This window comes from Lichenostomus cassidix, chromosome 6 (assembly GCF_008360975.1).
Source record: "Lichenostomus cassidix isolate B80296 chromosome 6, HeHo_3.0, whole genome shotgun sequence".
NCBI lineage: Eukaryota > Metazoa > Chordata > Aves > Passeriformes > Meliphagidae > Lichenostomus > Lichenostomus cassidix.
The window spans coordinates 7,247,395-7,270,803 of NC_139487.1; the positions used below are offsets into that span (position 1 = coordinate 7,247,395).

Sequence of the window (23,409 nt, forward strand, 5' to 3'; positions counted from 1 at the left end):
AATGAGAATAAAAGCTGAGGTATGTGCTTAACTACAGTCAATACACGTAATTGGCTGTAATTCATAACATTTTCGAAGTGATGCCACAGAAGCTGCAGATTTTAAGCTCAAAAGTGGGAACTCATGGGTGAAAGCAATAACCCAAGAACAAGAACCCAAGATCCTTGAAACTCCAATTCACACTTAGGTGTGGTCAAGGCTTAAGACTTGACTTTGGCCTGCTTGGCTTCTGTACTTCTGACACAGAAATGCCAAAGAACAACCAATTCTCCTAACCACCCACAGCAGACATGCTCAGCAGCAGGGAAAGTGAGTGACCTCACAACCAGCAGTTACAATAAACCAGCCAGTGTCATGTTTTGGGAGTTCAAGCATGTTTAAAAGATTCAAAAATAGTACCATCCTTCCACAGAAGTGCTAAGATTTAGACGCAGTAGTTGAGTTCAGACAACATATTTAATGAAAAATACGTATTGTTAATGACTGCTTTGTGATTTTCAGAGAATAGGATTAATTATTAATTATTATTGTATTTTTATCCTGTGATATAAACTTTATTTTGCTGAAGTGAAATATGTGAAATACACCAACATAACCTATAAATGCAAATTTATCCCTCTTACAGATGAAGGGCTTCTTCCTGACTCCATTGACATTGTATTCTGTACTACATTGTCCCAGTGCTATCCATTAATACTGCTGCTTGTGAATGAACCTCTCAGATCTTTGCTTCTAATGTAAAAATTGGACACTTTCACTTCTCACACTGCCAAGATCCTTCCAGTCATGAGTAACTTCAGATATAAAGAATTATCAGCCTACCTCTTAAGATAATGATAACCTAAAAGGGTAAGAGGTACCAGGATTTATGTTTCCAGTTAGAACTTTTTAATAATGTGGGGAAATGATTTATTTGTTTTTTTCTTGTAACTGCATATAACAATGTCTTCAGACAATGTTTTTTCTGTAGATTAATTTGTCTCCTCCTCATATAATTCATGAAAAAGGCCTAGGGCAGCAAAATTTTTTTTTTTTAATCTAGGCTGGTCTCAGCAAAAGAAAAATGTAAAACATTCTAACTTCTTAAGCAAGTTTTCCATTTCCAGACCCCTCATGCTATTCAAATCCTCCTTCCCTCCAAGGTCAAGAAATATAAATATTTTAGAGTTTTTACACACTCTTTGAAGTAATTATATTTCAAATCATAAAATCCATTGCACTCCAGAACAAAATAAACTTTCAAACAGGTGTCACTTATAATTATATAATTAGGAGAAAGAAGGTAAAGAAATAAAATACGAGTTTTCTAATAAATTCAGGATTCTATTTACTTCTTCTATACAGGATAAAGTGACTTCTTACAGCCATGATTTGGATAAAAAGTCCTCTCTGTTCATCTTAATGAATAAGACACCAAATGAATTTTACATGCAAATGATTTGATGCTTCTCACTCTGAACAAGAAAAATCTCATGTCCACTGCCTTACCCTTTACCTCTGGCACTCTACTTTCTCTACAAATGACCATGGTTTTGTCAGTGATGCACAAACTTGAATATATGCAAAAAGTTGAACTTGGAAAAGCAGACTTCCCTCTTATCAGTCACTGCTCTTTCAAAGTCAGGGAAGAGAAATACACACCTTACTTCTCTCACATTCTGACCTCTATGCAACATTTCAGATGTTACTCCAGCCCGTGGAAAGTAAATATTAGAATATTCCATAGCTCAAAATAAGAGGCTATGTTTATACTGAATTGAACCACAACTCTGAGAAGTATTACCATAGGTTTCTCAACTACTTCTTTCCTTTCAGAGAGAATTAGATAACAATCAATGGTAAAATAACCATGAAAACTTACTAGTGATTAAACTGAAATGTAGCTTTTCCTAGATTTTTACTTTACAAAAATCAGTGAACAGTTCAGGAAATTTACATAGGTTTCATTCTTTTAAAAGATAAATGTTGATGAAATGTGCTAAGTGTTAGTATCTGCCTCTGTCCCCTTGGATTCCGCAGTCATCACAGAATGGTTTGGGTCAGAAGGGATCTTAAATATCATGTCAAATAAATATATTAAGTCACTGTGCACTGGCACAGGCTGCCCAGAGAGGCTGTGGAGTCTCCCTCACTGGAAAAATTCCAGAACCACCTGGACAAAATCCTATGCCACGTGCTCTGGGATGGCCTTGACCCATTCTGTGATTCTGTGATCAGCTATTCACTGCTCATGATGTTCTAGCACTTTCCAAGAGTGTTTGCATACTGAATACTGTATATATCTATTTATTTAGAAACCACTTCTCAAAAAGAGCAGGAGAGGTAGCACTTCAGCAACATTAAATATTTTAACAGGCCCTGACAGTCAGAGCAAATGCATTGTAAATGGCTTCATCAAGTAGACCACATGAAAAAGAAATACATATACACACACTAAATCCCAAGTGGTTTACTGCATTTTCATTAGTCATTACTGAATTGTAAAATTTTACTATTACTAAGTGTATTTGCAGAAAGTATATTTAACTATTAAACAGTTTATGGCTTGTTTTTAAAATATGTGCATTATAACATGGCTCTTTTATTATTGTTGAATTTAATCTATGGTTTATAATATGACTATTTTATTACTGTTGGATCTAATCTATGGTCAGTCTCTGAGGGAAATCATTGCAAAGAACACTCAGTTACAATCTCAGTGCAGAAAGTTCAATGCTCTAGAGTTCTCATCTGTCTACATTTGATCTTCCTTGCATTCATTTTACTTTGTTTTCACGATTCTGGGATGGGTTTTGTTTGTTTTTGTTGTGTTGGGTTTTTTTTAACAAAATCACTATTTATATAAGACTGTAATTTCGAGGCAATTTAAGGAAAAAGCAATTTCAGAAATATGTATTTCAGGATGTCTTACAGACACTATAATTTCCAGAAAATGGTACAAAGACAGGCAAGTTACTTTTTGTTTTTCTGCTTCAAATTATATATGGTAACTTTGATCATTTTCTTGTCATTTCAGACTACAATTTATCACAATATGGCAATTAATATTTCCAAAATTCTGACTAAGCCAAGACAAAAATGACGATTCAGAAGCAAAGTACATCACACATTTTGGAGTGGAGATTACAGCTCAGTGATGGTCAAATGCTGCTTATATATGGATGTTCAAGAATACAAAATGCAAAAGGAAGACAAAGGTATGAATAAATCAGAATGTCATGGCTTTCTCTAGGCTGTCAGCTATACAGTATTAAGGAATTTTAGAAAATGGTCACGTTATCTGAATTACTGTTCTACTTGCAATAACTTCTGCAGAGCTAATGACAAGTTACAATAGAAACATGAAGCACAAATATCACAGATGTTTAAGTATAATATATACTGCAACTGGTAAGCCATCATTCTTACCCTTAGGAAGCCAAAACTCTAGCTACTACATGACACTTTCAAGAAACTTTCATTATTCCTAGATGCCTTAGGTGTTCCTGATGAGATATTCAGAAACTATGTCCAGAATATTTACTTTCTATATTTGTTTCCTATGGCATCAACAGAAATTCTCAGAGAAACATTAGAAAGCATACACGGAGGCATGGCAGTTTATTCTTGACCTGCTTGTCTTTAATACCATATTTTTGTCCATCAGATCATTCCAATTTCTATACATCTATCCAATATGTTGTTCTGGTAAGTTCTTCTCTGCATCAAAGAACTTTCTTTACCCCACCCCTGCATGGCAATCTATCAAATTCCTATGTTATTGCCTACCATTGTTCCATTACAGGCATGTGTGGCCTTTCTGTAAGTCCTTTTTAATATCTAGGATATCAACCCCATCTAACCTGCAGCATCTTTTATTTGGCTTTATTAAAAAAAGATACCAATCCAAGAGATACAGAAATATCTATTAAGAGTAGAACACAGAAAAGTGTCTGGGTGGCTGGAGAAAGGATCGAGTTAAATACACACATCTGCTTTTCCCTGGCCTCTTGCCTATGAAGAGCCCAAATCTCCCTTAGGCCATTATAGCACACAACCTCATGAATTTCCTGGAGCAGAGATGATACTGATACTGCTTTATGAAGTGCAAAACAAGTGCAAATAAGTGTTACTGTTTGTGTTGCAGCAACAATACAGCATCTGACAAAAATTCCAGTGGTAGCCAGCTCTCCTTGAAAAGTTATCAGACCCTTCAGGAAGAAACTTAGAAGGAATGGCTGTAAAAGGAAAAAAAAGTTGAAAAATGATCCTATAGTCTCATGGTAGGGGACTGTGAAGTATTTCATAACAGGAGTTTTGCTCTGTCAGCCCTGATCTGTTCAGACTGTGTTTTTATGGGGTTTGATGGGCAGGCTCCACACGACTGCCATGGAAAGCAGGGTTTGCTCCTGTGTGAGTACAGCACTGAACAGAGACTTTAAGTAATCCCAATGACTTCCCAAAGGGCAATTCACAGAATACAGCATTTCTCAAATGCACAAAATCTCACCCTAAACAATGTCAGAAGGAGAAAAGAAAATAAATTATTTAGCTGCTGTGGTGATACAACTCACAACGGATGAGAAAAATCCTGCATTCTGGCTGGGAGTGACTGGGAAATCTAACTCCCACCCTCTCTAAAAGCTATTTTATCATTCCATCCCATGTACCTCAAAGACTCAATCCCTCAGCAATGAGGCCATAAGACAGCAGCTTTAGTGGGACTTCTGATCAGTAATTGATCTCCTGTATTTTGGAAGCATCACACTTGATGCTTGAACTAATTATTGCTAGATTTACCTGAGACATCTGTATTACACTAGGTATGACCAGTTATTTACAGGAAAGAATGTGCTTTCTTTGCTTCCTGGGTTATGCCAAGGGTGACACACCTATTGAAATATTTTTGCAATTAACATGCTTCAAAGAACAACTTAGCACTTTTGCACACATATTCTGAGGAGACCAAGACATGTCCTTTCGATTTTTAAAAACCTGCAGTGAAAAATTTGTATGTATTCAAAAATATTTCTGCTACTGAAGAATGAAATGGAATAATAAAAACTAGATGATCTGTCAGAACACTGTCCTATTATTTGCTATTTTTTAACTAAATATGCTAATAAAAAATAACAGTGTTTTGCTAGCAAGGAGCCTCAAAAATATGCTTAGGATCAAAAACTATTTATGTGGCCAACGACTTTGCTATCACTCTGTGTGATAATAAAAAAGTGCTTAGAAAAAAAAACCTGAATGCTTTACAGCATCCATAGGACTGATGAAGGTGGTAGATTAAGGGGGGAAAATTTGTGATTACAAAGTCATGAAATTTACTAAACTAGGACCTTTTCTGACGTCAAAGAGAAATAAAGAGAATGCAGGAGGCATACAAAAATCCAGTTTAGTAATCCAAACACACAGCAGAGGTGGGATATTCCTGATACAGAGATTGTGTGGGAACAGTTAGGGCATAATCCCTTCACAAGTCTCTATTTCACCAGCCTTGAGCGTTTCTATTTTCTATCCATCATTTTCTGACTGTCTGTTGGTTTGCTTCTTAACTCAAGCCTGCATAGGATAATAGGCTACAATTACATTAACCGCCTTTCATCTCACTTTGAATTAAATTTGTTCTGCGTGCCAGCATGAAAATCTGTCCCCAGTCATTTTGGTTAAGTCAAAGAATAATAAACTCCTTCTGTCCAATAATTTAGCCAGTGGTTTTGATATGATGAAATATTTTTTAAATGAAAGATAATATCAAAATTAATATTTAAGGAGAGAGATTCAGTTAAAATATTTGTCAGTTATGTGTACATACATATTCTGCATTATGAGAGTGATTTAAAAAATATTTAAAATACAATCTTATCCTTGGTTGTTTTCACGGTTCATAAGGTCTTTTTTCTCACTTGTTTTCTGATTGGGTTTCTAATTTATGCAGAAGTAATGCTATGATTTGTAGCATTACCCATAACTTAGAAATGCAAAATATTTTAATGTCACTTGAAAAACAATTGTGGTGACTGAAAAGGTCCATCATGACAGAAAAAGAAAGTTCTTGTTATATTTTCCATTAATAAGAGAGCGAAATCAACTGAAAGCACAGTGGAGAGATACACCCTGAGGTGAATCCTCTTTTGGGACTATCAGAGTGGAAAAAAAAAATCCAAATAATTCACACTATGATTATTCTAAGTTTCCCTTCTGGATTTTTGTTTTTAAAGAAAATATAACTGAAATGACTCTCCCATTTCGAAGCTCTATGTCAGGAGTGACTTTGGAGAAGTGTCTTAAGCACCACATCAATTCTGAAATGGCAGAATGTGTCATAAGCAATCTTGAATTCGTTTATTCTTAATATTCATATTTGTAAGAATGAAGAGACATTCAAAAGACAAAATATCAAATTGACAAACTCCTCATGAGAAACATACAAGAACTACAGTGAAATGTTCTGTTTGAAAAACAAAATGTGCACCATATGACCTACTGCCATAACAGAAGAAAATTTTGTACAATCAGTCCTGCATTCTGGAACCAAAAACAGATTTTTGTACGAAATTCTAGCTATGACTGCAATTTGCAGAAGATGATGTTCATACAAAATGTTACCTGTACCCATCATTACAGTGTGTTAATAGAATGTAAGACAATTTCCTGTATATTGAGCATTCAGAATATCAAACATGATACACTATTTTGGAATACATAAAGCTGGTTGTATCTGGAATATAGCTCTATATATCCACTATGACAGAAGAAGATGTATTAGAATAATCTTTGAGTTGTACTACTCAATGCTTCTTTTCCATTTATAGGCCTGTATGTAACTGGAATAATTCAATTTGAACTTCTATCATGTTTATAAAAAAGCTATATTAGTCACTATTTATTTTATTTTTTCTTTTCCCAATGAAAGAACTACTCTTTGCTGAATAGTCATTGTATTTGGCTAGCACTTAGATGACATCTGTAGCAGAAAATTTCATTTGATACAAACATAATAAGAACAAGAGACAAGAGATTCTAAGCTTGAAAAAATTGTCAAAGGCTGAGGACACGTATAGAGTATATGTGAGTTCAAATATCCCAGTTAAAAGAATCAACATCCTATGGCATAACAACTAAGATGTCTAAAAACAGCCTGTGATGTTATCTGAACTTTCACCACCTAGAAATATTCTAAGAACATAGAGTAGACAATGAAAAACAGGCTGATGAAACTCTACAAAACTGAGTGCACAGGAAGCTCTAATTAAAGCTTCTGAAGGGCAAGTGTCAAACCATTTATTAAATCACATATTTAGCTACTTTCCAAAAATATAGAAGATGTAAAACCAAAAGCAATAAAGTAATGGCACAGGAAAGGTTTTATGAACAGCAATAAGAAAAAGACAAGAGCATTAAGAAAACAAAAATGTCATGAAGTTTTATTCTTTTTCTACCCTAAAACCAGGGTGGAAATGCATTTCATTTTATACACATCAAGATGGTATAAATAAAACAGAAAAAAAAAGGTGAAAAAATGCATTGTTTTAAAGAAAAAAAAAAAAGAAATAAAAAGGCATATCTTTCACAAATAATGGATTTACATAATTCCCACTTACAGACCTCAGAGTTACTTAATCTACACGTGGCTGACACTGAACAGCAGTGGAGTTGTTCATCTGTTTATATGTGCTACTACATCTTCTTTTATTTATAAAAATAAAGGAGGCAATCCTTCTGTTCAACATGCAAGATTGATTTACACATTTTTCATTTCTTACAATCATCATTTGTCACCTTCAACTTCACCTTTCCTCAAAAGAAAACCCATTGCTTTACCAAGTATAGAAAACAAAAAAAAAACAAAAGAGAAGGAAAATGAATGAGTGAAGAGAAGCAAAGTATCAGGAGTGAAAAAAACTTTGTGACTTGTTTTGTGAAACTCTTGCTGCTATGCCATGCGTGAAAATTTACAATTAGCTCCCCAAGAGCAGGGGAAAGCAAAAGTAAACCCCATGTTCTCCAATTCACACCAAACTGAGGGAATATCCCCTCTTAAAGTGAAGGAACAAGGTGTTATCATGTATTAAAATATTTATCTGAGTCAGGGCCCAAATCTGTGATTAAATCAAGACTGTACGTAAGAGAGGATAAAATGACCTAAACGAGAACAAGATTAGATTTTGTAGCATCTGGTAGAAAGTAATTGCTGCCCTTATCTCCTTACGGATCTTGTAAGAACTCATTTCCAGGACAATTTTTTTTTTTTAAGTCTTCTTTATGAAATCTGATTTATTAAATCTCTTTCATCATATCTGACTGTTCCTTTACCCTTTAATTCTTATCACTTCTCTGTGAGCAGCCCAAAATCTTTTCTTCCAGGACAATGAGCCATTTTTGACACATTCTGTCCATTGGTTTACCAATCTCGCTGCTCTCCTTTGGCCTCCTGCTGCAATCCAGTATTCCTAAATTTATCACTGCCCTGTGCAACACAGAAAAAAAACGTTGGGGCAGATCAAATTTTCAAGTGTGATTATAAGTTTGCTTTGATTCTATATCAGACTCTTGACACTGTTTAAAACAGCTTTCCCAGATAAGTTTTTACTCTGCCTTCTAGTACTTTGTTCTTTTCTTAAACTGCTGAAAAAATCTTTTTTTTATTCTTTTTTTTTTTTTTTTTTGTAATATGAAAATAATAGATAGAGATGAAGAACTAAATCTTTAAGTCAATCCTTCTGAAGTGATAATCTAATAAGGCACTCAGGCTTCACTGCTGAAGTTTAGGATATCATCAGGTTCTTGGGTTGATTTATGGCCTTGTAATCAAACTCCCCAGCCCCATTATCTAGCCAGCTAGATAAATACCACTTACTTTTCAATACACCCACAAGAAAAAAAATAGAAAGCTCAAAGCATGCAAAGGTTGTGCAGCTTATTTTATATTTTTTACTTTCTAGGGGTGATTATTCAGTACAAAAGAAGAAAAGAATAAGGGGACATTTCTAATATTAAGATATTTTTATCTTTCAGCTGGTGAGTACAGACAGAATTGGTCCTGTGTTACTTCTTTTCGCCTTATCAGTTATCATTCTCTGAAAATACCTTGCATGTGATGGAGAAATAACTTTTTGTGTCAAATGTTGTGAGTTTACATTATAAGAGGTAAAATATTATAGATACTTTTCAATAGTGTTTATTATAACTTACTGACTTTTCAAGTATTCGTTATTTCATTATTTCATGTCATAATGCATTGTGCTTACATGTGTTCAGCCTGAAGAATTCATCATCCCAGGTAGTCCATCTCCCAGTTTTTAAACAGGAGTGAAACAAATATTCCTCTTAAAATAGATAAAGCTGCAGCAAGGAAGAATATCAGTAGAGATTAGATCACATTAGATTTCAGTGACCAACTAAAGGATAGGACCTCAAAGAGATTTCTAAAGCAGCATAGTTTTCATAGCCTCCTATTTTTCCTTATGTTGTTAAAGTACAACTCAGATCTACAATTTTCTAAGCAACTACAAAATGTTGCTTTCAGTCCCTTTATCCACCCAAGTACAAGAATGGAATTAGTATTTCATTTCAGTTACCCATCATTAATACATTAAAGCTTCTCTAGCACTGCCTGTACCTGGGATGTGGCAAAGCATGAGATCATGGAGTCCTCTGCAGCAAAAGCAGAGATAGAGTTGGGGTGGAAAGAAGATTCAATATGTAAGAAAATCTACTTGACTGCCAGATGTCTGCACATGCAGCTGCAGCAGAATGCAAGTTTCTTGGCAGGTTCCTCCTCCTTTTAGCACAATTTAGCACTGTGTAATTGATGTGCATAGTCTACGTAATTATCAGAAGCTTCATGGAAAAGGAAATGAGGACTAATGCATTTCTCACTGCCGTGTTTTAATTCCAAAACACATTTTTTAGGTGTGTCTGTGCATAGCTTTAATCTTCTATGGGCATACTTCTAATACTCTTGGCAAGGACTGAAGCAATTTAAAACTAATAACTGGCAACAATGTGAAACAAAATGTCTTAACTTTGAAACCAGAAATATAACTATTGCCTCTAAATTTTCATCTATATGTAAAGGTATGCAATTGACTGAAAGAGAAAACAGAAAATGAAAGTGGCAGTGGGAAGATGCATATTTCATCTATTAGAGACCATAAGAGGAGAAGAAAAGCAATCTTTCCATCACCAGGAGATTTCTATCAAATAGAGTCTTTAGTACCCACCTGACCTAGCCTTTCCTTATTGCTCTATAAAAAGTTCTTTTCTTCCCCTTCTTAGTAAATAAAATTTATAAATATCACAAGCTGAAGTTGATGGATATATCTATCAGCAGGGTTTTCATCACAATGTAGCTTCATTTCTTTTACTTATTTGCAAAGGTTTAAAAATAGATATTAAAATGAAAACAGGGAGTGGTGTTTTGTGCAAGTTGAGCACTGAGCAATCCATATCAAGCAAGAGAAAGAGGCACTATTTCAATTTCAAACTTGGCTACGTGTTGATAGCTCAGAGAGAGCTGTGAGCTCACACTGGCATTTTCTTTTCCCATTGCTACCTCTATACTTGCACTTCCTTAATGACACATTGATTAAACCAGATGTCTATTTCAACTTCAACAACTCTTGTACCAATTACTAATTACCATACTAATGGCCTATCAGATGTGAATTATAAGCCCAGATCTACACTGCACAATGGGTGTTATTTTATCTGAGAGTTAAAAACTGAGAATAATTAAGGGATTTTTAAGAGCTCTGAAAAGTCACAAGAATTGTAGATCTACTGAGAAGAATTTGAGATTCAAGAAATCTGTCTTGTTAAATTCAGAATTTTAAAAGGAATCAAATGTTTTGATTACTATATACATTGAACTTTTGCACTGATAATAGGGAAAACATGGATATTTTGGATGGATCTACCTTAGAAAACTCTTTTCCCTTACAATAAAAACTATATCCACCACAATGTACCAACTTGGACAGCACCAGCTCTGATAGCAGACACTAAAAGAGAGTTCCTTCAGCCTTTGCTCAGTCCTCATCAAAATTATGTGATCAATTGGCTGCATTAAGCAGCAACAGCAGCACAACCATTTTAAAGCTACTCGACACTCACTGTTGTATTACAAACCTGGTTTTCAACAGAAAACAACTCCATAATAGCCAACATTTTCAGTTAGCTGTCAATAAAATCAGTATCACCTTCAAATCATTCAAGCTGATATTTTTTTTTAAATGCCAAACTTAATAGGGATTCTATTGAAAAACTATTTTCATTGTAAATTCTCCTTGAACACTTTCTCTCTTTGCCCAGCTAGAGCAGGAAAACCTGGAGTGTAAGAGGACTGCGTTATATCAGTTAAACTCAGTAAAGAAACATACATTGTGTTGGTTAAATTCCAACTCACCTCCCATTCCATATATATTTTGAATTTTCCATATAGTGAAATAATAAGGAAAATAGTTCTTTTGACAGGCAATATCCTAATGCTTTATTTTATTTGTATAGAGTCCTGATAATTCAAAAGACAACTATTCAGAAGTAATTCCTATATATACTTCCCACTGGATTTAATTACAAAGTTATTTTATATCTTTCAAAAAAATCCATTTTAATAAAGTTCTGACTACATTTAATCAAGTATCTCTGATATAAAATGATGGATATTAATAACATACAAACATATTAAATATAGATCAGGTCAAATAATCACTCATTTCTATCTGAAATGATTTTTCTTTAAATTAAAATAGAAAAAATACTTTCAGTAATTTAAAAGGCATAAGTGCTAATAAGTGGTATTCATAATTTACTGAGAACTGATGCTTTGTGTCTCAGTGAATGGTGTCATTTCAGGAAAATACAGATTTAGAAAAAGACAGGTAAAAAAAGCACAATCAACAAAAATTGAGAAGGTAAGTTTTGGGGAACATCCAGTACTATTTGATAAGCTCACCATAGAATCTTCCCTGTCACAAAGGTCAGAATTTACATAAATATGCAAAATTTACTATGTGCAGAAACAGCTGGGGTTCCCTTGAAATCATCTCATTTTTACAGACCACTTTCAAATGAGAAGAAACCACTTATCTGTATCAAAACTCAATATATCTGTGGCCCACAACATTTTTTACATGTTTTGCTCACAAATGGACTTTTCATTGCAGAGTATTTTAAGTCTAGCAGTACATAATGAAATAGCAGTTCTGTGTATTGAAATCAATGTCTGTAACTAAATCATAATTCTCTTCACAATATAACTCCACTCTCTCTAAACTTCAGCCAGCCAAACCTCATTTGTGATGATAATCAGTTAATGAAAATGAACCAATTCTCCTTTCTCTCTAATGAAATACTGCAGAAAATTCTTGCTAGATACTCAATGCAATGGTACCATGAATGATTCAGGGAAAGATTTTCAGTACCTTTTTTTACTAGAATATATTCAAGTGCTTCCACCAGAAAAGGTTAAGTATCTATTTTATGCTTGGTAGAAGCCACATGAGAAAGGGGACACTGTACAAAGAAGTTCAGAAACAATTCATACATCTCCAGATGTAGCAATCCAATAGTCTATCAGCAGAGATTGATTGATCTTACCCTAAATTGAAAACTAATTAAAAGAACCTGCTTGCCGATGAAACAACTGAAAACTGATGGCTTTATACAGCAAAAACTTTTCTTTTTTTTTTCATAAAAGGTTTTGCTTAAGGGTACAACAATAATACTGTAAGTCATTCCTTTCAGATATTTCCTTTCTCTCCTTTCCCTATGACTGACAAACTGCCTCTAAGATGCTGATATGGTCTGTGATCAGCAGGGATGGGGGCATGTCAGAAATTCTTTAGTTTTCCTCCTCTTTTTCAGCACAAAGGACCAATAATGATACATAACATTTTGATTAAAAACATTTTTAAGGATGATCTGTATCTCATATTTTATTAAAGATCTCCTTAGAAACACCAATATATTAAAATCACTCTGAGACCATTGATTTCTCAAATGTTTACTTATACTAAAGCTGACCAGTGTTTGTGTTTCCTGAAGGCAAAAATACTAAAATATGTCAAATTCTTTGTTCTAGATACAGAGTCCATAAAAAACTGTAGTAGCAACATTTGTTTTCTGGAAGATGCTCACCTTGAAAAGGTTTTGTCCTCCATAAAGTTTTGTAGGAGTGTTTACTCTTAAATCTTTCTTTTTTAAAAAAATGTCCTTAAATATTCCCCTTCCACAAAGGAAATATCACTTTCCTTCCTTCTGCTCCATAGTTAATTGTCCAAAGCTGCCTGCAGTAGCAGTAGTCAGCAATAATAATAGTGATGTAGAGGGTTGTTACTGTAACACAGCATACATTGAATTTAATCAGTTACAATACAGCACTATATAGTAGAACTTTTAAAAAGAACTCCCTGAAATATCTGGTTTTGTCACTCACAACTCAGCTGAAGAATATTTTTCTGATGACAGCAGGATGAGTAGTCAGAAAAGCCATCAATTATTTTCTTTTCCTTCTATCAAGTGAACAACTTCTCTTAAACCAAAGCAGTAGGAAGGGCCAACCAACACCATACTCCACTGGAAATCTGTTATTTTTCCCTCCTGCCTGCAGAGTAATTCACAGACACTATCCTATACATAGCAATTTCTGATTTGTAAGATTAACTATGGTTCCCATGAACGACGAGAGTTTATAATCCAACCCCAGCAACAGGAGAGAACAGAATATTTATATTAATGGTTGACAGAGGTAGTGACCACGATAATCAAACTGGATGTATTCATGTTTTGTGGAGACCCCACCATTCTATCTGGGTAGAATGCAAAGACTATGATATTGGGGGTATTTGGTTCATGCAGGTCAGGAAATACAAATGGCTGGTAGAGCCATATGTTGAAAGAAGCTGATCTCCACTGCCAGCAGCCTCCCACAAGCTTTTCCTGCAATCTAAAGACTATATTGGCTGTCTTACAAGAAATTCTCCTTTTTCAATTTCTCAAAGAAGCAATGCCAGGAGATGGTGTAACTGCACACACCTCTCCCACTGGGCTGCTGCTTTATAAGAAGAGTTGTTCATACTGATTTCTGGCTTATGTGACTTATGTTACTCTGCATCCCTAACTCCTTACTGAGTTCTACTCCTGGTCAGAAGCATTCCCAGCTGCCTTCATTGCACCCTGAAAGATGCAATGCAGCAGAGCCCTGTCATTCCCAACAGCTTGAACTGGAGTTAAAAACAACCACCTCAAATTGTAAGTCTTTGCAACCTATTCTGACCCTGTCTGGGACTAAGATAAAGCATTGGCTATGCAGATATGTCCAATTCTGCTCTAAAGCTAGCCCTAGGCAAGATGTGAAGCCAGCCCAATCCACAAAGCCCTTTGCCCTCCTTCTTTCTAAAAACAAGCACAGAAACTAAAGCTACAACTTTGCTGGGTAAGAAAAAGTCAGACTCAATAATAAAGCAATTTTATGGCAGTCATAACCTCCCTCCCTCTCTTCCTCCCAGTAACTCTTCCATGGGGCAGTCTATGCTTCTTTCTCCTTTTCCTGTATGAGTAAACACTAGCATCACTCCCACTCCTAATTTCATCTCAGTCCAAACTCAGTACCTAACTAATTAAAGGCAGAATAAGTGTCTGCAGCTTATATTTAGCTTTGAATCTTTATGGGTCTATTTCAGACCTAAAGAACATGCAAACTTGTCTATTCTTTTCAGCTGTGCTATTCTATTCTAATAGAAATAGCACGTAGAAGCATTGCCTTAACTGTACATCCCTTGACAATTGAGATTATAGCAACACTTTGCGCCAAAAATTACTAGCATTTTCTATAAAGAGGTTTGCTTTACAACAAATGCATCCTGAGCACTGGAATTCAAAACAGGTCTCACTGGCATGGCATCTGTGAAAGGCTTGGGCAGCTTGCCCTTTTCCACTGCTTCACTGATATAACTGCACGAAGCAAAGCAGATTATTCCAATGCAAATCACTGAATTGCCATGGCACTGGAGGAACAATTTTTAAAAACAAGGGGTTTTGATTCACTTCTTTTGAAAGAAAATCCAGCACCATATGTTTTTCAAGTAGGAAACCAAAAAGATGGTACTTAATTAAATCTATATCCAGCATGCATACAAACATAAACCAATGGGATAAAGAGAAAGAGACACTGTTTGCATTCTTATTTTAAAAGCAGGAGTGTTTGAAAATTTGTTAAAAATACCTGTCTTGCTTTGAAGTTTGCATTTTTTGAGGTAGCCTGAAGAGGAACTAATGACTTTAAGAAACAACTGAAGCCCAGTGGTAAGAGGATTTTATTCTCTTGAACCTGACAAAACTAAAGACATTTTTATTTGTGCACACAGTCAATTATGGAAGATCCTAACTTAGAAGTTGAAAGCAAAATTACTTTATTCTCATGAAAGAGGAACTCTCATGCCCAAACTGTTACTCATTTTCCAGTCAATTAGTACTAAACTCAGAAAGATCAAAGGCATATTTCATGGGAACAGAACACAATGAAGTCCCTGTGTACAAAGCTCTCTGCAAGGTGTTTTGCAGTTGCTCCCTTAGTCACAACCTCATTCTCATTTCTTCTCTGAGAGCACTGCCTTCTAGGAATGATACATGACATTCAGACTCTAGTTCTTCACTATCTTTACAAAATTCAGCAATTTCCTGAATAAAATGTAATGTTTGGAAGTAACAGTTCTTACAAAAAAAATGCAGTTTAATTTACAGAGAGCCTGCAACTCCGAAAGATCCCAGAGAACCTCATGAACTTTATATATCATCCACTGAATATACCAAAGCAGACAAAGGAAGCCCACTGTAGAAAAACAAACAAAAAAAAATCAACAAAAAGGCCAAGAGTGATATACAATACAGCCAAAACCCATATTTCACTTTTTTTTCAAATTTTAGAACTCAAATGTTTCAAGTGCCTTCTGAGGGTTTTAAGCCATTAGAGTGCATTTGGGTCATGTTCTGCAGCTTTGATATTAGACATATTGTTTAAATGAAAGCTGCAATTTAAGAAAAAATGATTGATGCTAGAAACATGAATTAAAAAGAAAAAAAAGTATCTCAAATCCTTGAGAGATCTGACAATAATCACTACATGTAGAGCAGAAAATGACTACATTTAAAACATAAATGTACTCATAAATGTTGAAGTAGGAGTTTTATTTTATTGTTCTCTTAGAAACCTAATGATCCAGCTCTTTGAGAACTAGCTGAGGGCATGAACCTGTCCTTATAAGGGCAAGCTAAATTTTTTCAGGCAGTTAAATAAGAAGAGAGGTAGTTGCTAAACCCACCAACATCTAAATGACAGATTTTGCTGTAATTCTTCTGAAAACATCTCAGGTAATGGAGTAACGTGCATTAGCATGTCACAGCTTTCTCTTAAAGTGAAAACTCAAGGACTGGACTCAGCATGAACAAGTAGAAAACATCTCATATCAAATACAACCAAATATATAAAACTAATGGTGGAGTACAACCAAATGATAGGGGGAAAAAAGTATTGAAACCAGAAAAAAAAAAAAAAAAAAAAAGTAGCTGTTTCTGTAGTATTTTAAACCACTAAATTTTATACTTTTTAACTTCACTTTAGAAAACCACCAACCACCACAGTAACCAGTATGAAATGAATTCTGCCCTTGATCAGGAAAAGAAAGTTCCTAAAAAGAATAAGGGGGTTTTTATTAAATTTCAAGCAACAAGAATTCCTTTTTATTTGTTTTTGGGGGGTTTGTGTGTGTGTCTCTGATAAAGGAGGTGCAAATCAAGTGAATTTATTATAGGGTTGCTGCCAATTCTTCCCCTACTGGAAAGCAGCAAGAGAAGCTCTGAGTGGAAACAATTGGGAAAAGATTTACTCTGCCATCAGCAAATAAAGCTGCAGTGATATCAATAGAATGGTGAATTTGACTCATAACCCAGTATATTTTTACCTGCCTTTCCATCTGGTAAGAGGAATTGTACCATTCTGTGCAGGGAAATTATACAGCAGGATATTTTTAAATCTTATTCTCATGTAAAACTCACTATCAATAAGTGCTTATTTTTTATGCACAGATCCTTACATTATTAAATAGCTATTTAAAGCTTACATACAGGGAAGATTTTTACCAAATGAATAGGGTATATTTTTATAAATAAAACAGTATTTCTTCCACTTTTACAGAAGAAGTATGTCTAAGAAATTAATGGTCTGGATATTTATTAGAACTGAAACGAGCCAAACATTACTTTTTCATTCCAGAATACTCTAGATCTATATCTTTTATAATCTTGAATTTATCCTTTTTGCAACTACATAAAATATACCATGAAATATGAGAATAAAAATAATGGGGTTTTTTTTCCTCTTTTTCTTTTCAACTAGTAGTTCTTCATTACAGAACTTTGGAAGTCCAGTTTTAACCCAGTTCTTTCATGGTGATGACAAAAGCTACAGAAACATCACCAGGTGAAGGCTTCCTCTTGGAAAAGCCCAGACATAATAAAACTTCTCAAAGATTTATTTACCTATTCACTTAATTCCATAATTTTCACATTTTTCTTCCTTGTATTTAGCTAAATTTCTCCCATTTAGTATCAAAATGTGAACTTTGAAACATACCCTTAGCATATTCTGCACTTTCCCACAGGCCTATTCCCTGAAAGGTTCCCTGTGTATAACCCTGCATATGGATACACCAAAATATATGGAATTTTTAAAACCCCTTTTGACAGAATTCTATGAGAAAATGAAATGAGCAGCTAGTAAATCAAATGTTAGATAAATTTAAATATAAAAGCTTCCTTGAAGCAATAGTTTTCCCTTTAAAATATGTTTTAAGTTACTATGATTTTCCTGTTACTACCAATCAGCTATTTAATTTTCAAAATTTAGGCAAAAAACAAAAATCCAAATATTTTTATTTGTATCTTTTCTTAATATTTTACAGTCCAGTTAATTTGATTAATCAAACCATTCCAACAATTTCCTCCTGATTAGGACATTACTAAAGGTTTTTATGAACTGAAACTACCTCCTTAAAGGAAACAAAAATATGAAATTTTGGAAGAAAATATGATCATGTGTCATTAAAGAAACATTGCAAAACAGAATGCAAATGTGCACTCCAAACTGCTTTACAACACTGATTTTGATTTTATAATGGCACATCCAACTGAACAATTAAATTAATACAATTGAGAGATGAGTATATTAAAATATATAAATAAATAAAAAATACAATAAAGACAATATGCCATAAAAGCACAGAGTTGTTATGTTAGCGAGGAAAAAAGAAAGGAAAAAAAAAAAAGCAGAAAAGAGTGTTGTAAACTCTTCTTGATTTCCTAAAATCTCTGGCACTGAGGCATGGTGTGTCTATACAGCCCAGCAGTTATGACTTCTTAATCAATAGGATTCGTGACAGAAATACAAATCTAATTTTGTCACTGAACAGCCAGAGTTTGGAATTTTCATTGAAATCCTTGTTTTAGAAATCACAAGGTTGTAGGTTTGCTGCTGAGATTGCACAAGTCTAACTAGTCAGTAGCAAGAAAAAAAAAAATCACCCAGAGAGCAGTATTCACACTTTGAATCAAGTTTCAGATGATTTATAAAGAATATAATAAAGTAATAAATATGAGTAAAGCATTTAGCTGATTTAAATTGATCCTTATCCTCTAGATAATGACTGCATATCCATCTTATAATATGATACATTCAAAAGAGGTTGTGAGTGCACAGGTGACCAGGGAGGTTCACAACTAGGAAAACATTTCAGTTCAGTAAATGGGATAAAAGAACCTCTCAGGATAGACAAACTCAGGACAGCAGACAGCTGAGCAGCACAACCAACCATATGAGACAAAAGTTCCAAATCAGAGTGGAGAAAAGGATAAAACAGACACAGGACAAAGGACAACAACAACCTCAGAGGTATATGAAAGACAGCCTGGGGTGAAGGTCTGTAAGGAGTGCCTTATGTGGAGGGTAGTCAGTAAAGAATTGGCATTTTCAGCACAGAAAGTGTTTTCTGTGGTTCAAGCCTTACAGAGAACAGAGGAGAAATTGTTGGGTTTTTCCTTCCCATTCTCTGTATAGTCAGAATGGCATCAACACAAGTCCATAGCAGGCTGGTAATGAGATCACTCATTAACACCTAGAACTGATTCAGTGTTTGGGCACAGAAAGAGGGCAAAAAGACTCCTCAGTGAAGAATTAATTCAGAGTTTAAAGATATTATCTCTCCAGCTTTTGTCATGGTAAAATTTCATCACTTAGTCCTAATCTTGATTTCCCATCTCATCCTGAGAGTCTCTAATCAGCTGGACACAAAGTCCCAGAGGTAGCAGGGAAGCAGCAGAGCTGCCAGCCCAGCTCTTTCTCATGGATATACACAGAGCCACTGCATCAGAAATTGCTGTTTCTCTACTATTTATCAAGCAAAGGAAGGGTAGGACCTTAAGGGTAGGACCCAAGCCAGTTCATTAAATGTATGAACAAATCCAGTGTAAGTAGATGTCCTGTGGCAGCAGAACAGAACCACCTGGCACCTCTCCCTGCTGGAGAGGAGTTAGCTGCATTTATATGCCTTTTCCCCAGTTCCAAACAACACTGCTAAGATAATTTTGCTGCCAGATACTATTAAAATAATTATATTAATTAAGCAAATTTATTAAGCAAATTATTATTAAGCAAAACTAATACGGTTACTATTAAATAACACAGTATACATGATAGAATAGACTGAAAGAAACATATTTAAATATGAGGCTATTTACAATTAATTTCAATGTGTTTTCTCCTACTTGACAAGTTACTCCACCCTGGTATCTGGTTTTTCTTAGCACTCCATTTGTTATGCTCTATCTGAAGGTACAAACTCTTCCTCTAAATGGGAAAACCTATTCCAGGGCAAAAAAAAAGAAACACTACTCATTCCATGACAGGTCTAAACATTCCTATGGCCTGGATTTAATGAGGAGGAGAAATGCCTAAAACACCTTAGTAAGGTTGCAAAACTAAATGGAATCACTGTAAATTCTGATCAAGGTAAAAGACAAATGTAATGAATATAATTACCAACTTACATATATTTCTTTCCTTATACTAATATTTAAAAAACCTAAGAAAAAGTCAAATACAGGTAATTCTTCGGTTTCTTCTTGTAATGGGATTTTTAAAAAGTTTTTACTGTCTTCAAAACATTACTAATATTTGTGATGTAATCCTTTAACAAAAGTCTAAGTAACAGTGAAATTTCCTGAAAAATTGAGGGAACACTAGACCCACCACTGAAACACTGGCAGGTAAATCACAAAATCCAATACCAAAACAAGAACATGAAACAGGAAAAGAAGTGATTATTCAGTAGTTGAGGACTGCAATAACTTTGGGCTAGATTTAATTGTACTCACAGTTGACACTGGTCTCCTTTGATTCCCTTCGTTGTGCAGAAACATTTTCCTGTTTGCATGTGACATGTATTTGCATGTCCACTGCATGTGCAAGCTGTAAAATCAAAAGGGGAAAAGTGAGGTTTCTTCACTCCTACTTTCGTTTATAACTAAATGAATATTCATAGATTTTAATACTTCATCTTAAACACATTTCCTACAAGTTGTATTGAAATATATTTCTATTACTACTTCGATTTATAACTTTCAGAAAATTTCCCTAGCACATCATTTAGTTTATTTTCTGCAGAGTTAAAAACAATTTATGTCATTAGAGGCTCTCCTCCACACCTTAAATAACAGCAGCTTGAGAATAGCCATTAAAACCTACCATTTAAACTTGCAATACAGAAAATTATTAATAATTCATCCTTTCTACACAGGGTGAAATCCTGACCAATGACAAAAACAATGATGAAATTAATTTAGTTTCAAATGTCTAAATAAATTATTATTGCAGATGTTTGGCAAAATATCTAACATAATTGGAACTTTTGCTTTTGACAAAAGTGAACAAAAAAATCTTTGAAACCATTGGAGCAAAGGTGAAGTTAATACTACAGGTAAACCCCAAAACAAGAATTTTCTAGTAGCAGGAAACAGACACTCTTTTCCATGTTTATTTGAATTACTATCTTTAGGCAGTCATATTTTACTCCTAAGTGTACAAAACTCGCTGATGTCTCCCTGGCAAAGGTGTCAATACATCCCCATATCAAACTGGAATAACTCCTTACTAATATTCACACCACACTCAAGGGCCTTCTTTAATACAAAATAACTCATATTATGCTTTCTCTGAAGTTTTAATTATGACTAAGATAAAAGATTTAATATATGGGGTCCTGCTTGGGAACAGATATGGTAGCAAGTGGTGACCTGTATAAGATACAAGTTTATTCTCCACTTTATAATCTAATATTGAATTCCTATCACAGCTTGAGTTTTAAAGTTCTATTCTACTGATAAGGACCAACACACAATGAATTCTTCTCTGACAGTGTCCCATCCCATACACACTCTCACCTCTCTGCCACAGCCTAAGAAAAATAGAGAAAAAGGTACTAAGTGTAAAAACCTAATTAAATCTAAGGTATTATTGAAATAATATGTCCATTTCAGGACTTCAACGGTTTGTTCAGCCTTCAGAGCTCATTAAATAGCCAGCTGAACTGGAATTCTCAGTAAGGAGGTGCCAGGCATTCAATCTGCAAGAAAGACATACCAGAAATTTCTATGCAGTACATAGTGATGTGTGATGTTTTCTGTGTTTCATAACACAACACTTCTGAAAAATATCTACAGTTACCACAAAATCTTACATTTTCTAATTTTGCTATCATCTGGACACTCTACAATAAATGGTCATTGAAGTGCTGCCATTATAATCAGTTATGACTTCCTAAATCCATTCATGTTTTCCACTCTATATTTATGGAATGGATATTTAGGCACTTTAAGCTGGAAAAGCCTCTTTGCAAAAGTTAATTTTAATTGTGTAAATCTTTGCTATAACTTCAGTGAAAAATACACAAACATATTCTGAACAGCTTATTCTGCTTATAGTTTAGTGCTCTTAACAGTGATGCTCCATTACAAGGCAGCACAAAAGTTATAAAGGAGCTAAAAGGGTGAATTCTAAAGCATTTTCCAAAAACCGTCAGTATTTTGACAAATATAAAAGCTATTGCCAACTAACCTTAATTGATTGCTCCCACAATTATTGCTCACTTAATAGGAAGTAGATCACAAATGTGAAAGTGGAAAACATAACTGATTATAAAGTGGCAGCACTTCCATGAACATTTATTACTCTCATTGAGCAAGTTCCTATTAATCTCACTGCTCCCTGGATAATACCATGAAAAAAGACAACACCTTTGCATTTCCACTTTTTAAATCTCATCTAGAAAAAAACTGTTTCACAGCAATGAAAGCATACAATGAAAGTGTATTTTAATATGCTTTTTATATGCAGTTAATTACCTCAGGCTTGCAGATGAAAAATGGATTCCCACCAATCTGTGGATTTCTATGTGTAACCCAAAGAAAAAATTTCATATAAGCCATCACTGCTATTACTGAAGTATGTGTGAATGTATGTGATCAAAGAAATGCAAAACAGAAGCAGAACAATATTGCAGGACATTCAGATGAAGATTTACATTTTTCCATTACCTCAATATTTCCATACTCCTCTTAACATATTCCTTTAATATTTTCTATTTGTTTTTCTCTGCTTAACCACTCTCAGTGATTGGTTTCTCCTGGGATAATAATGTAGTCCAGAGTTAAAACTGCACCTAAGGTGGGATCTTTCCCACCCTCATGTTACAAGAAATACACCAAGTCTTGGAATCAGTTTTAGGATCATATTTTGTACCAATCATTGTCAGCTGGCAGTGAATTCAGCCCAACTTCCAAAGTCTTCCCATACTACTCTGTGCATTGATCTCCAGTTTGGGTTTATATCATGCACACATGCTTTTGTTTAAACACTTACTTTAAATACTTAATTATCATGCTTTTTATCAATAATTAAATGTTTAAATAAATCATCTATGGCTCACAATGAAAAACCTGCTTAAAATATAGCATTTAAACCTATTTTTGTTATTTTTTACACATTAAGTGAAATTATGACATTAGAGCTTTAAAAACAACAAGGAAAAAACTCACTCTTGCAATATCTACTCTATTTTTAGAGAAATAGCAGCTCAAAATACTCTTCTGTACAACATGCAGATTCTAAGTGGAACAGGAAGACTATATGAAAACAATATAATCCAGCAGAGCAAATCCATGCTGCAAAATCACAACCCTATAGAATTTATTAAGTAATAAATCCACATTATGATTGATTCCAAGTTGCCAGCTCAGCATATAAATGTTCTTGCTGATGCTGACAACAAAAGAATACCCATCACTATTTCCATGAAGTGTGCATTTTAAACA

General features: G+C 34.4%; 1 protein-coding gene across 4 annotated transcripts in view; it reads right to left on the reverse strand.

Annotated features, from left to right (window-relative positions):
* ATRNL1 (attractin like 1) overlaps positions 1-23,409 on the reverse strand; it is a 431,564-nt gene that overhangs the window by 282,076 nt on the left and 126,079 nt on the right. For all 4 annotated transcript variants that reach the window (XM_085064762.1, XM_085064761.1, XM_085064764.1 and 1 more), the window contains exon 20: positions 20,416-20,509. In XM_085064762.1, the coding sequence (XP_084920888.1) occupies positions 20,416-20,509 (94 nt within the window). The remainder of the gene's footprint in view (positions 1-20,415; positions 20,510-23,409) is intronic.